The 13,725-nt window shown below is 47.7% G+C and overlaps 1 protein-coding gene across 20 annotated transcripts in view; it reads left to right on the forward strand.

Moving 5' to 3' along the window:
- LOC120808763 (FERM domain-containing protein 4A) overlaps positions 1-13,725 on the forward strand; it is an 85,874-nt gene that overhangs the window by 52,665 nt on the left and 19,484 nt on the right. For 17 of the 20 annotated variants that reach the window (XM_078082644.1, XM_078082645.1, XM_078082643.1 and 14 more), the window contains exons 2-5: positions 4,498-4,563; positions 9,129-9,223; positions 10,704-10,796; positions 13,206-13,290. In XM_078082644.1, the coding sequence (XP_077938770.1) occupies positions 4,498-4,563; positions 9,129-9,223; positions 10,704-10,796; positions 13,206-13,290 (339 nt within the window). Of the gene's footprint in view, positions 1-1,865; positions 2,287-4,497; positions 4,564-9,128; positions 9,224-10,703; positions 10,797-13,205; positions 13,291-13,725 lie in introns of those variants that run through there. The other 3 variants (XM_078082650.1, XM_078082651.1, XM_078082649.1) reach the window with 1 other exon arrangement.

Raw genomic sequence — 13,725 nt, forward strand, 5'->3', positions numbered from 1 at the left:
AACGAGGGTCCGTCAGGGCCCAGATGTGGCGCACCTTTTAGTGTCCCTCACCTCGTGCTCCGTGGAAACGCGGCGTGCGGGTCACTGGGAGGTGAGCACGTGTGGGGAAGTTGAGGGACGAGAGCACGGGACGGAGAGGCTCACTAAATCACAGCTTTTTTTTTTTTTTATTGTTACTTCCTGCCTTGCTTCCTTCCCTCTGCTCAGTGAATCCGCCTCCCCCCCCTCGTTCGGCTTCTCTGGAGCTCCTAACATCCATCACAAGCAGTAACAATCCTCAGCATGTAGTTCAACTGTTAAGGCTACTGCAAAAAAAAAAATGTCGACCCTCCTTTTCAATCTCTGTCAGCTCTATTCCCCCACTGGCCCCTTCTCTGCCCCCCCCCCCCCCCCCCCCCCCCCACCCCCCCTCTCTCCCTTGCATTGGTCAAACAACGGGGCCCTTGTGATAGCCAGACGAGGATGTAACTAATCAAGGGAGATATGTATGTGACCGGGGAAAGCCAAAGAGGGACGGGTGCACGTATTAAAGCCAAGGAAAGAATCATCTGGAGATGTTTAAGTTGGACGGGCCAGTTTCCCGTGTCTGGAGCAGGCCAGAAATAACCAGAATGCACCCCCCTTTGTTTCTCGTGTGACTTTCTACACACTTTCTCCTTTCGGCAGACCTAAGCTGAATTTTCGACCTGCGGCATAAACTATGGTGCGACAAAGCGGTTGGAGCCAAAACCATTTGATTTTATAGCATCTCTGTATAGCGTAATGTCTGGGAAGAGGTTTCCAATGAATCATGCAGATTGAAGATCATTAACTGCCTGTCATATTTGTATATGAGTGCAACTGCAGGCTGGTTATGGAAGTCAGGACAGAGTGAATTGTATTACCCTGAAGGGTTTAAGTTAAAGTTCCGAAAACAGAAAACAAATGGCCAAGCGTCCCTGATGTTGACAGTTAAGCGGAAGGTGCCGTACATGAACCTCGCGCTGTTTTCATAGGGATCACTGTTGAATGTTATAACACAGCGATAGAAGGAAGACCAGCCTTACTCAAAGGCCGTATTGACACTGGGCATACGAGCAGCCCTCCCCAGTATCTATTTATGGTACCTAAAACTGGACTGACCTTAAAAACTCTGTTTTAACGGCTGCTGCTCAATTTGAACACAGGTGCCCAATTTAGGTCACACACGAAAAGAAAAAAAACAAGTCGGTCCAACGGCTGCAGTAGGACTGAATGCCAGAAATCATTCAAGCAATTCAAACCGGGGAACAAGAAGATCTGTGTTTTTTAAAAGTGCAGACCGGAAGTGACGAGCCGGAGAGACAGCGAGAGGCGGACCACCACTTGGGATGTCACCATTTAACATGTCCAGGTCCTATGGAAACCTATCAAAAATAAAAAATAAATGGCTTGGCATATTTCCACAGTGACACAAGTGAGGTAAAGGGTCTTTTTTGGAGAGGTGGGGGGGCTCTTTCTCCCTCCCAAAGCCCGCATTTCTGAGGGTACAGCTGGTTTAATGAGGACTGACACCACTGCTCATTGTTATGTATCAGCGGTGCATCGCTCGTCTTTAAACGCAGACCATCAGCGCGTGCACGGAGAGAGGGAGAAAGGGGGGGAGAGAGAGAGACAAGTCTGCAGTTCCTCATGGTTCTGAGCTGCTGCAGAACCCCCCCCCCCCCTTCTCATCCCGCCCCCACATCTTGCTTCCATTATTCCCCGTGCTTTTCCGAGACACCTCCGGTGACAGCGAGACCCGTAACCGGCGAGCGGAGGGCGGACCGGAACCCCTTCACGCCGCGTCCTCCCGCTCGCCCGCCAGCCCCTCTTTTTCGCGCACGTTTTCCCCGCGCGGAGCCGTTGGCGGAGGAAGAGGAGGAAGAGGAGGAGGAGGAGGGACCCGTGGGAGGTGTCGGTCGACCGTGGACTAGCCCCGTGAGAAGCTCCCAGCTTTCGGGAGGGAGGGAGAGCAGCCGGCCTCGGGGGGGGGGGAGAAGGAGGAGAAGAAGGAGGAAAAAAAGAGGGAGAAGAAAACGCTCCGCCGTCGCCGTTAATCGCGCGTGCGCGTGTGAGGATAGGAGCTACTAATGGTCACCGACATGGATACCGATGTGCCTCCTCGCCTCGGCCGGCCGGGGGAAAGCTCGTTTTTTGACGATCTTCTGGCAGTGACGAGACTCGTTTCTTTCTGGAATTAACCTTTACTATTTTTGTTATTATTGTTATTATTTTCTTGTTTTCCGGGCGCGCGTGGGAGCCTCGCGGAGAGCGTTTGTTTGCAAGGTAACTTACTCACTAACTAGTGATAACGTTCAACGACGTCACCGACGAGCGGCTGGTTCGCGCGTGCCTCTCTGTCGCGTGTGTGTGTGTGTGTGTGTGTGTGTGTGTGTGTGTGTGTGTGTGTGTGTGTGTGTGTGTGTGTGTGTGTGTGTGTCCGTCCGTCCGTCCGTCCGCTGCGGCGACACAACGCAACGTTTACAACAAAAGAAAACCACACCACTGGCTGCCTGGCTCTTCGTGTTCATGCCTTTAATCTGAAAGCTGACTGTACTGGTTCAGCCAGTGGGTTACGCGCACCATGAATGCCATGTGTTTCTGTCTTTACTCCATGGCTGCGTTTGTAATGTTAATGTTTACTACACTCATCACTGTCAATATGCGCATATGCGGGTCATTTGTTGTGGCGAAAAGGCCCCCAGCAAAGGACATGAACTAATATATATATATATATATATATATACATATTCCACGCTTCTTTCTCATTTTCAAGACAGTGTAATGGCAAGAAGCTATTCATAGAAACTTTTATTACATTCGGCGTCACGGCGGAAAGCAGCTCAGTAGCGCGTGTCCAATACCACAAAGTGAAGTTTATGACTAGAAGCAATAAGCGTCTGTCTCTGCCAGATCGGGCGCCTAATTGTGGCCTCGAGGCAGTGATTTGTTACCTTGACGTCGGGGTTTGTACTATTCCCAGGTGTCCTCCGTAGAGGCCAGTGAGTGCGTGCGTGCGTGTGTGTGTGTGTGTGTGTGTGTAAGATCTGCATTGCAGTTTAAATTATTCTGTAGACTAAAGTAAGACTGGTTTGGTTTGTAAAGTGCTCGCTGCTACATGTCAAGGCTGAAAGGCTGAAGGCCAATCAAAGATTGGTTGAGCCACAGGATTGAGATATTTGCACACAAGTCTGATAACTTTGCACCAACGTTTGAGACGCCAGACATCTCTGGGTTGTTATTCTACCCTTCACATTAACCATTGTGATGGCAGGTATTACAATCACTGTATTCAGTATCGAGATGGAACGTTTTGGAAAGGCAATGCTCTGCCATGACAGGAGGGTGTGAGATGAAAGCAGTGTGTGTGTGTGTGCATCAGCCATTGTGTGCACAGGTGCACCCGGTCCCTCAAACCACAAGAGATCAATGGGGAGTGGGAGGGTAAGCCGAGCCTTTCGAAGTAGCTAGAAGCCGCACACACACACACACACACACACACACACACACACACACACACACACTCTGGCGATCAGAGTTCACACACAGATGAGTGTTGGGACACATTTCTGTCACTTTTCTCCCTCTCGTTCTCCGGTATCTTCAGCTCTCTGCGAAACTCTCACCTCCGAAGTGCCACCTGGACGCCAGCTGGCACGAGCGGCGAGAAAGTGCGTGTGCGTCGCCGTGGACACGCCCTCGCTAAAGTGCACGAGGTGGCCAATGTGTTGAGTTCTCAAATCAAAAAGTTTAACAATAAGAATGTTTCTGCCCCCTTTTTCGCTCCACACACCCACGCACATCTCCCCCCCCCCTTCCCCCCCCTGGTGTCCCTCCCCGTCTCCCAGATGTGAGGGAAGTGTGGGAGGAGCCAGGGAGTGTTTGTGTTCCTCAAGGTCCACGCTTCCTGCAAAAAAAAAACGGTCGAGAGATTCCACGTCTGTGAATTTGTAAACCTTAGTCCTGTGCTCACCTGCATCACCTCGCAGCAAACATTCATAAAGGTTTGGTTTGGCTTCTCAGCTGGTGTGAAATGTGATGCATGTTTCCCACCAGTGACTGTGTCAGCATCGCACCTGCCCGGTGTTTACTCCTGGATTTGGCACATGGATATTCTCATTTCTTTGCAGCTCTGTTCGGCCGGCCTTGAATCCACAAAGCAGGCCGACACACGGGGGAACATTGGACGTTTCACAAGTTGTGACCCATTAGTCCAAAACAAATTTCCTGCTGGACATCCGGTCAAGGAAGAACGTTAGAAATGTCAAATGAGGTCGGGGCGTTTTCTCTATTGGCCTCGTAGTTAGATCCTCTAACCTTGTAAAATCTTCACTGAGAAACACACACATGTACTTCCCATAAAGCACATGGCATGTTAAATAGAGATCTAAGTAACGTTTTGTATTATTGGCAACGTGGAGACCCATTTGAACCCCCCGCTCCTATTGCTGCGAACTAGATCTAAACAAGCGTCTCTTTGTCCTTCTTTCTTCCCAGATGACAGAGGGCAGGCGATGTCAGGTCCATCTCCTGGACGACAGGAAGCTGGAGCTCCTTGTACAGGTGAGTCTCTCTTCCTTCTGCCATCTCTTGCTCTTTCTTCCTTCCCCCTTTGCGGACTCTGATTTCCTCCCAGCGAGCGAGAAGGGAGGCCTTTCGTCCCAAGGGAATCGATTGCTGCTGACCGAGCGACATTTGGTCAGCAGTAGGTGACTTTGCGCTTTCTTGATGCTCACCTGATCTCTTCATAAAATGCACACACACACGCGCGCGCGCGCACACACAAGCACAAGGCCGCACAGCGATGCCGTGCCCTTATTTACTCTCCCTGTACAGCCTGCGCACCCCAATGCAGAGTCCAGTCCCTATAATGTCCCAAACAGAAACTCCCATTTCCTCACTGCCCCGCTGCTCATCTTTCATCCCCCATCGCTCGCGTCTTCCCAGAATGCCTCAGAAATGCCCCAAATCATCTGACACAAGACATCAACTGTTTCTGTAATTGGAAACGTCCCCTCTTACCCTTCAACTGTATCTGTGTAATTGACAGTGCTTCATCCTGTCCAGGAAAAACAAAGCAGCCTGCTGCCCCCCCCCCCCCCCCCATCTCCCACACACTTTCAGCCTTCAACCCCCCCCACCCCCCCACCTCCCTCCCCTGCAGGGCTTTCCTGAAGTAACGTCCCAACGCCATCATCGCCCACGGCCTCCATTGTTTGCCGTCCGAAGCCCCTTCCCCTTTTAGTTTGCCTTTTACCTCTCGTAGATCTGCTGTGGTCTGCTTTCCATTCTATACCCAGGGGGGATACTTTGGGGGGCTTTTAAATATTGCCCATTACCACTCTTCCTCTTTGTCTTCATTGTTTGTTGATGACATTCTCTTGCATCATCTAAAAGACGTCTCTCGTGGTTTGAAGAATTTTCCTGTAGAGGCTCCGTCCGCTCTCGCTAACCTCCCTTAGGACACTTCGGGTCTGACCGTAACCCAAAAAGAGACCGAGGCAAAAGAAGGCAATTGTCCGGGAAAAGGACAGCTGCGGAATAGAAGGACAGAGGCGGGAGGTTTCGATGGAGAGAGGAAAGCGGGACGACAGCTCAGGAATGGAGAGACGGGCGAGGACACTAAAGGGGCGGGAATAGAGAGATGAAAATGAAGGCTGAAGATGAATCTGCTGACTTTCTGATTTGATTACTCTGCCAGAACTGATCCTTTCTTTAAAATTGGTCCTTCTTTCTGCCCCTCTTCCACTCTCTCTCTCTCTCTCTCTCTCTCTCTCTGTCTCCCCAAGTCAAGCGGCAGCGCCTCAGTATTTCATCCATCCTCCTCTTGGCTTTCAAAGAAAGGCTATTACAAACAGACACTTGTAGTCTAATACAAACAGTAGTAAGTTACAGTCATTTCTGTTGGAATATCACAGACACTTGAAGACTCTGAAATTGTTTTTCTTATTACATAATATGCACGATGTAACCAAAACGTGTTTTTACAGTTTGGCAATGGTATGAGCAAGAGAGCAAACTAGCACGGGATGTTATTAACAAACCCTAGTCCTATAAATCAGGAACCTTGTGTCTATTTTTCTCTCACCGTCTGTCCAGGCTCGTCTGCGTTGGGCAGATGGACAAGAGGCCAGGAAGCGGGTTTTTGCACCCACAGAGAATTACAATGTTATTCTTAGTTTTCCAGTGAACTAAGAAGCAATCCGTCACGACGGAAAAAGGGAATTTCTTGAAAGGGTGATCATAATTCATGAGCAGTGTAAATATTCGGACATTTCTTTGCTCCCTCTGATCTCTAAACAGCAGAGGCGGTGAAGTCGGTGCCGCTGAGGCTTTTAGTCAAGTTCCTGTAGCGCGTCGTCCAGCTGACCTCTCAGAGGCTCTGGATATCCGCTCTGTCACTGACTCGTAACATCCACCGGCTGTTTAATCCCACAGGTGCCATTCACCATTTTTCCCCCCTCTTCCTCATCCCCTGCTTCCAGCCTGTGGTGGTGCTGGTGTGTCCTCGGTGGTCTGTTCATGGGGGCTACACCTCATTGGCAGGGAACTATGTGCCAGAAGGCCGGCAACCCTATTGAGCGGGCTGTAAAGATTGAAGTTAACCACCAAACTCGCTGCTGAATGGAAAAATATAGGTCACTGGTATGGCTGTCGCTCCCTAAGGCCAGAGTGGGGTATGTTGAAGAGTGAACGGGGGTGTTGCAGTCATCCGTGCAAGAGTTTTGCCCTTCCATTGCGATGCAATAAAGCGCCATTTCTCTGTTTCACTGGTGAGATGCTAAAGAGCACCACTCTGCAAACATGTCAGGCTAAACCCTTTTCCCTAAGTCGGCGTTTATTGGCGTTGGCGTCCCATAAATCTGCGCAGTCCTAAAGTTGTCGAGGGCCCTGACTTGCTGTTTGCAGAAATTGGGCCGCGCTGGCTGCCAATAAGGCAGGTGACCTACTGTTGTGTGTTTGTCACTTCCCTGTGAGTTTGCGTCGGCACGTCTCTCCTCCTCACTCCTCCCTGTAGCTCTTGTGCTGTTAATTATTGGTCATTACCGCCGAGGACGGCACGGGCTGAATGTCCATTAGCAGGAATGCTGCCTAAGCCGGCGCACAGCCTGTCTGTCTGACGGATGGGTCCGTGGTGTGTTTTTGTGGATATTTGTGTATTCGTACAGGTCTGCAATTGCCGTGTGTATCTGGAGTGTGTGCCAGTTATTGTTTGGGTTCCGTTTGCAATATAACTTGCTATATTACCTGTCATTCACTGTCCGTATCGCCGTTGGTACCTTCCACAACATTATTACACATCCGTTAGATATCTGCCGTCTCACAGATAAGCCCTAGCGTCCGGATGTGTGTGTGTGTGTGTGTGTTTGCCTGGAAGCGGTGAGCCAAACTCAATTATGCCGTCCAACGCAGCCCACGTGATTTTTACAGTCTGCTCGTTATTCATAACAATGGTGAGACAAGAAGCTCAGCTTAACCTTAGAGTGGTCCTTTTTTTTTTCTTTCGTTTTTTTCTTCAGATGTTCATCTGTGTATCTAGAACATCATTTCATCTCCTTATTCTCTTATTTGTCCGTGTGTTTCGGTCCCCGTATCTTTGCTGTAGAGGCACGGATCTTGTTTAATTGATATTGTTGCTAAGGCAGTTGCATGCTGTCGGGTAATGAGAGACCACGGCTGTGTGTGTCTCAGACACGTCCAAAACACGTATTACTGCTAATGCTGTAAAGACAGCCTGCTTCCAGGCCGGCAATTTGCACGTCTAGAACGTTTTCAAGCACTTCAAACGGATCTTGTGCCGCTCGACCAATTCGGAGAAACGAAAGAGCACATTGTAGCATTTTACAAATTTTCAGGACTTGGATACATAGTTAAGGTCAGATATATAAATACCTGAACTACACAACAAACATAGTATGAATAAACAATGTACAAGTAAGTGTATCATTCTTAATGCAAAGATGCGATTGAAACTTTTCTTTTAACGGTGACCTCCATGTTACCTTATGTAGTAGTGTGGGTCCCATGTCCCAATGCTGCAGGGTTTTGTTGGTCTCCTTTTCTGAAACAGAAATAGGATGCAAAGGACTCTGAGCTACAATCGGCCTACATGTTAGCATCCCTCACTCCTATTCTCTCCAGAGCCCTTTTCTGTAGCAGGATCACTGTAGGCGCCGTGCTTATAGGAGATCTAGGTCATTGGAGTTGTGTACGTGTGTGTTTGTGATATTGTGCGTGTGTGTCTGCGTGCGTGCCGGCTGTGTGCATGACATCACCTTCTTGTCTTTAAATAGCTCTCAGTAGCTTCTGTCACTGAAGTTGTAGAGGTAGTTGTAGGTACACTGAGTAGGTAATACAGGACCTCAGCATGCGCACTATGACACGTGTGTGTGTGTGTGTGTGTATCCCTCATGGGCACGTGCGTCCCCTCCTGTTTTATAAGCGGGATCCTTGGATGTCCTGCATCAGGCTTTTAAGTGAACACGTACGTGCAGATGGGTGCACGTGTGCGATGACCACGTGGGCGGAGAGGCGACGCCCACGGTTAACCTCAGGGTGGAGCCCGCTGTTGCTCAGGATGACTCAAACCAGCCCCAGCAGTCCCTGGCTGCTGCCTGGCTTGAAGATGCTCTGCATGCTGCGAGTTTCTGTTGATCTGATTCTGTTGCAGGTGATCGTCATGTACAGCTCGGACAGTATTCCACAGTACGAACTAGACAGAAAGCTCTTGTGCTAGCTGCCGTCCCCTGCATACAATACAGTGGTTGGGCCCAGAGCCATGACTCTGCAGGTTTGGGTCAGACGGGCGGAAAAGGAAGGAAGGAAAGAGGGATGGAGGGAGGGGGCGGAAGGGCAGGGGTATCTGCACCGTCAGCAGCATCCACTCACTACATCCATCTTTCTTGCACTTTCTCTTTCTCATTTGTCTCCTCCTCTCTTGCTCTTTCCCCCGTTGTTTGTCAGAATGCTTAGTCATTGCAGCAGATCAATGGCCGATAGACAACATTAACATAACGCTGTACAGACAGATGTACTTGCTCTAATTAAACGTCAGCGGGATAAACTGTTACACAAGTTTATGAATAAAACACAAGCGGAGCGATACTAATGTTTCTGTGCCCCTGCAGCCCAAGCTGATGGCGAAGGACTTGTTGGACCTTGTGGCCTCTCACTTCAACCTCAAGGAGAAGGAGTACTTTGGAATTGCATACACGGACGAAACGTAAGTCACTTTGAAACAGCAATGCAGTTCCAGCGCATGGTGTATTGGATTGGGTTTTTCAGTACTTCCCCATAACGTCATAGCTAACTGTTTGTGTACTTAGTTTCTGGAACAATACGTGGGACAAATTGTGCTAGAAGCCGACATCAGGCAAAGTTCAGATGCCACTAGTTGTGCTCGTAAACACAGTAAAGTGAGCGTGTTTGTGTGTTTCTTTAATCTTATAAAACGTATGAATCTCCAACTGTCAATGACCATACAAATAGTTGTAGTGAGAAATGCCAAAGATGAAATACTGAAATTGTGAGTTGTGAGTTTTAAGCATGGTTTAAGTTTTCAACTACTTAACAAAAGCCAAAACGCATTTAATTGGTTTCTGCTTTGATTTGATTCATTCAAAATATTTGTGCCTTTAATATGTTTCCGCAGGTCTTGTCAAATAACTTTCTTAAAAAACAGGATTCATTTGCAACTTCAGGACAAATGGTATTTGAATTGTATTGACTCGTGTATTTAAAAGAAAAGACATCAATGTCAAAGAGATAAAATGTCAAAAATACATAGTTAACATTAGCAAAACGCTGCACTGTTATCAAAATCAGCGGTATGAAAACTCCAGTTTCCTGTACATAATTTTAAATGTGTGGTTTTCATCTAACAAAATGTATTGTTTATTTATTTATGTTTCTTTTAAATGGCTAACAAGAAAACATATCCAGCTCACAGTTTTACAGTAAAAGTAGATTTCTACCTTCAGATTAAATGATGAATCTCACGTTAGACTCGTGTATTACAGGGATGTTATGATGGATGTTATGATGGCCTACCGATGGATCACAAAGTCATACATGTGAGAAGGATTGGGACAAGAAGCAAAAATGAACTTCTAACTTGTGTTATTGCGTTCGGTGACCTAATGAAGACAGAAGCACCTCCGGCATTGTCCAGAACTAGTCATGCAAAGATACAAGGGATTTGCATACAGGCAAACATTGCCAGGGCCTTTGTTTTTTCTCTTTGTTTTATCTCACGGGCCCACTGATGGCCTCTGCTCTGTGGCATTTCCATGGCTGGGAAGCGTACTGTAGCCATAGTCTGCAGCCCTGCAGTCATTCTGTGATGTGTAGATTTGTTGCTTGTGCCCGGGGACGCGGCTCCGACCGCTCGGTGGTCAAAGGGGCTCGGGGGGGAAAGAGACAGCGACAGAAGGGGGGGGGGGGGGGGTTGAGAGAGATGTTCCGTTGCTCGGGAGACCATGCAGGGTTACCAGGGTGACAAGCTGTCTCTGCAGTTTGTCCCTTCTGTTTGAGGGAGACAGAGAGAAGAGAGGGTTAGAGAAAGGAGGGGGGGGGGGTTGTAACAGGAAAAGAAAAGAAGGGAGGCTCGATAAAAAAGGTTCAGTGCTTTTATATGACGTTTCAGTGCTATTCAGACATGCCAAAAAACACAAGTTCATTTCTGTGTGGTTTTGTGTCACCAGGGGCCATTTTAGTTGGCTTCAGTTGGACCGAAGGGTGTTGGAACACGAGTTCCCCAAGAAGTCTGGTCCTATTGTCCTCTACTTCTGTGTCAGGTGAGTCCTTCTTCATTAAATGAGTCACCTTGCTCACTCACACAGTGTACGGCCTGTGAGTGTGTGTGTGCGTGGACGATAGACAGAAAGATGTGTGTGTGTGTTTATGCTCACGCTATGAAATGACTCCGACCCTGGTGATTAGCTCCTGCCTCAGTATTTGCTGCATGCAAATACGGCTCCATCCCCTACAAACTCGAGCCCTGTCATTTCTTCTAACTCCTAACCCCTTGCGGTGCTGGACTCAACCAATGAAGAGGCAGGTGCGCCGCGGCGAGCTCTCCTTGCTGTGGCGGCGTCATCGCCGAGTCTTCTATGACCTGTAGGCAGGGTTATGAAATACCCCTCCAATCCCACGCTGCTCTCCCAGCCCCTTTGCACCGCTCGCACAATGGCCCCACTGATATCCGAGACGCTCCTGACGCACTGGATCGTGTGTGTGTGTGTTTGTGTGTCTGTGTACATGTGGCTGTTGTGTCTTCAGTAGGCTATTGAAAAAGAAAGACAAAAGACACCAGACCTGAAAATACATTTTTCCAATCTTTTTTTAATCTCAAAGCAAAATGCACTGCACTTCTCAAACCACTCTCCCAAAATACTAGCACTCTCTCACACACACACACACACACACACAAATACACACACCCACACATTCAATTAGAGCCCGGAAGGGAAAGCCAGGCCTTTGTTTTGGGACCACTGTTGTGCTGCGGCCCTCACACATCTCTATGATGTCAAATGTACCCGAGGGACTGAGCCTCGGTTAGGAGCAAACATAGCAACGTTGACGCACATTAACGCTGCTACACAATGTCATCGAGTACTCACTTCCAGGGCGACATTCATGACACAACCCGTCGTGACACAAAGCGGTGACTGTAAAGCAAAATCTGATTGTTAGCAAATAGACTTATTGTTCACCCGCTTTTAATAAACACTGGTGTTATTGTGCATTGTGATACATTCAAAAGATGTGCAGATTGGTGTTTTACTGCCATATTGGCCAAACGCACTATATACTCAAGCTACGTTGACCCTCGCGGTGAGCATTCCTCTTTATCTGGAGTCACGCGATGCTCTGGGTGGGAGTCTCTGTGTGTTTATTTACATAGACTAATAGGGGTTTGAGGATGTAATGTTGGGTGTGCGGTGACTGTGAACTTTGACACCGTTTTTTGCTCGCAGTTCAGTCTAATTGCTAACCTCAATCTATCCAAATGTCACACCTCTGCCTACACACACACACACACGCGCGCGCGCACATCCAACCCTATTTCTAGGACGCCCGTACACACGTGTGCAGATTCAGGAATATAATGGAACAACTGTCAGCCCAAATGTCAAGCCTGAATCTATGATCAATTTTAAATTTTTGTCATGAGCTCAATCTTTATTTGTGTGTGTGTGTGTGGGCGCGTGTCTTCATGTGCAGGTGCATGCACGTCATGTATTTGCATGCGTATGTGGTGTTTGTGTTATGCTTTAGTTCCCCAATGAATGCTAAGCAGATGCCCACCTACTGCTGATTCAGTGGGTGCCTTTTTGCACGCTTGCTGCTGTGCTGGCTCATCAACGCTGTGGCTTTAATTAAATGTTCCCACTGAATATCGACAAGGCTCCAATCCTTCCCTCCTGCGGCTCAATTGGTAACGCGATTTACGCCACCCCGATATTGATCCTCCTCCAATCCCTACAAAGCACACAAATCAACACATTTAGTCACGTGTGTTCCCAGGAATATGTGCTCAGGTCCCATTTTACACACTCACTCGTGGTTTTTAACGTGTTCATGTTTTGATGTACATTTCCCACAGAGATGAGCAGCCTCCTAGCGCACCATCGGTAGCTCCCCTCCCGCTCAGCATGCATTCATGAGCTAAATTTAGGAGGCATTATTATGTTCGCTTCCTCCTCGACGCTCTGCCAGAAGTGGGTTACTGTGCTTCTCTCTCCAGTGTGTAAGGATTGTGCCTGTGGAATCACGACGCACTGCTGATGATGCAGGGAGGCAAACCATGTGTGAAGTGCATCACGTGCACATTCAATCTGTGTGTGTGTGTGTGTGTGTGTGTGTGTGTGTGTTCATGTTGTGGAATGTGCTCACACTAACAAACTAATAATGGATCATTGCCAGCCACCCTGGTGAGAGAGGGAATTGGTTTAATGGGAAGTGAAAGGATGTTGGTTTTTGGGATCAGTTTTTGGTATGAAGCGCCCCCCTCTGGTTACTTTTGTCATTGCATTATTTCTGTCCTTCATGTTTGACTCATTCTCCTGTATTATCAGTGTGTTATTTGAATTCATGATGAACATATACACGATAAACCTCACTGTTTTTCATAGAACTTAAGGTCAACTAATGTATTTGTCCCCTTTCCTGATTGAAATGTGTTCTCCTGCTCTCTTCAGGTTCTACATAGAGAGTATATCTTACCTGAAGGACAATGCCACTATTGAGCTGTTTTTCCTTAATGCCAAATCAATCATCTACAAGGTAAACTCATTATTTTGTCCCCATTATATATAGTACTTATACTGTCAACGCTGGTTTGCGTTTGTGTGATTATGCGGTTGGAAGCATCCCGCTTCATTAGCCCATTTCATTTTTCTAAATGAATAGGCCTGACTGGACTTACATCGGTCTCTACATTGATTTGGTGAAGCAGAAAACGTGCGTGAACCGGCAGCATCAGCTGTTACCCATCACGTTATGTGCTGCACCGCATTCCAGCACTGAGCGAATCATTTGACACACTTGCTGCCATCTGTCACTGTCGCAACACATCTGTTTACAGTGTATTGCAATTGCTAAAAGTTCTGAAATCAGGTCCCTCTCTGTGAAAACTCTACAAAAATATAATACATTTATAATACAATATATTAATACAATTAATACAATATAATACATTTTCTCAAAATATTGCTTGCA

This window comes from Gasterosteus aculeatus, chromosome X (assembly GCF_964276395.1).
Source record: "Gasterosteus aculeatus chromosome X, fGasAcu3.hap1.1, whole genome shotgun sequence".
NCBI lineage: Eukaryota > Metazoa > Chordata > Actinopteri > Perciformes > Gasterosteidae > Gasterosteus > Gasterosteus aculeatus.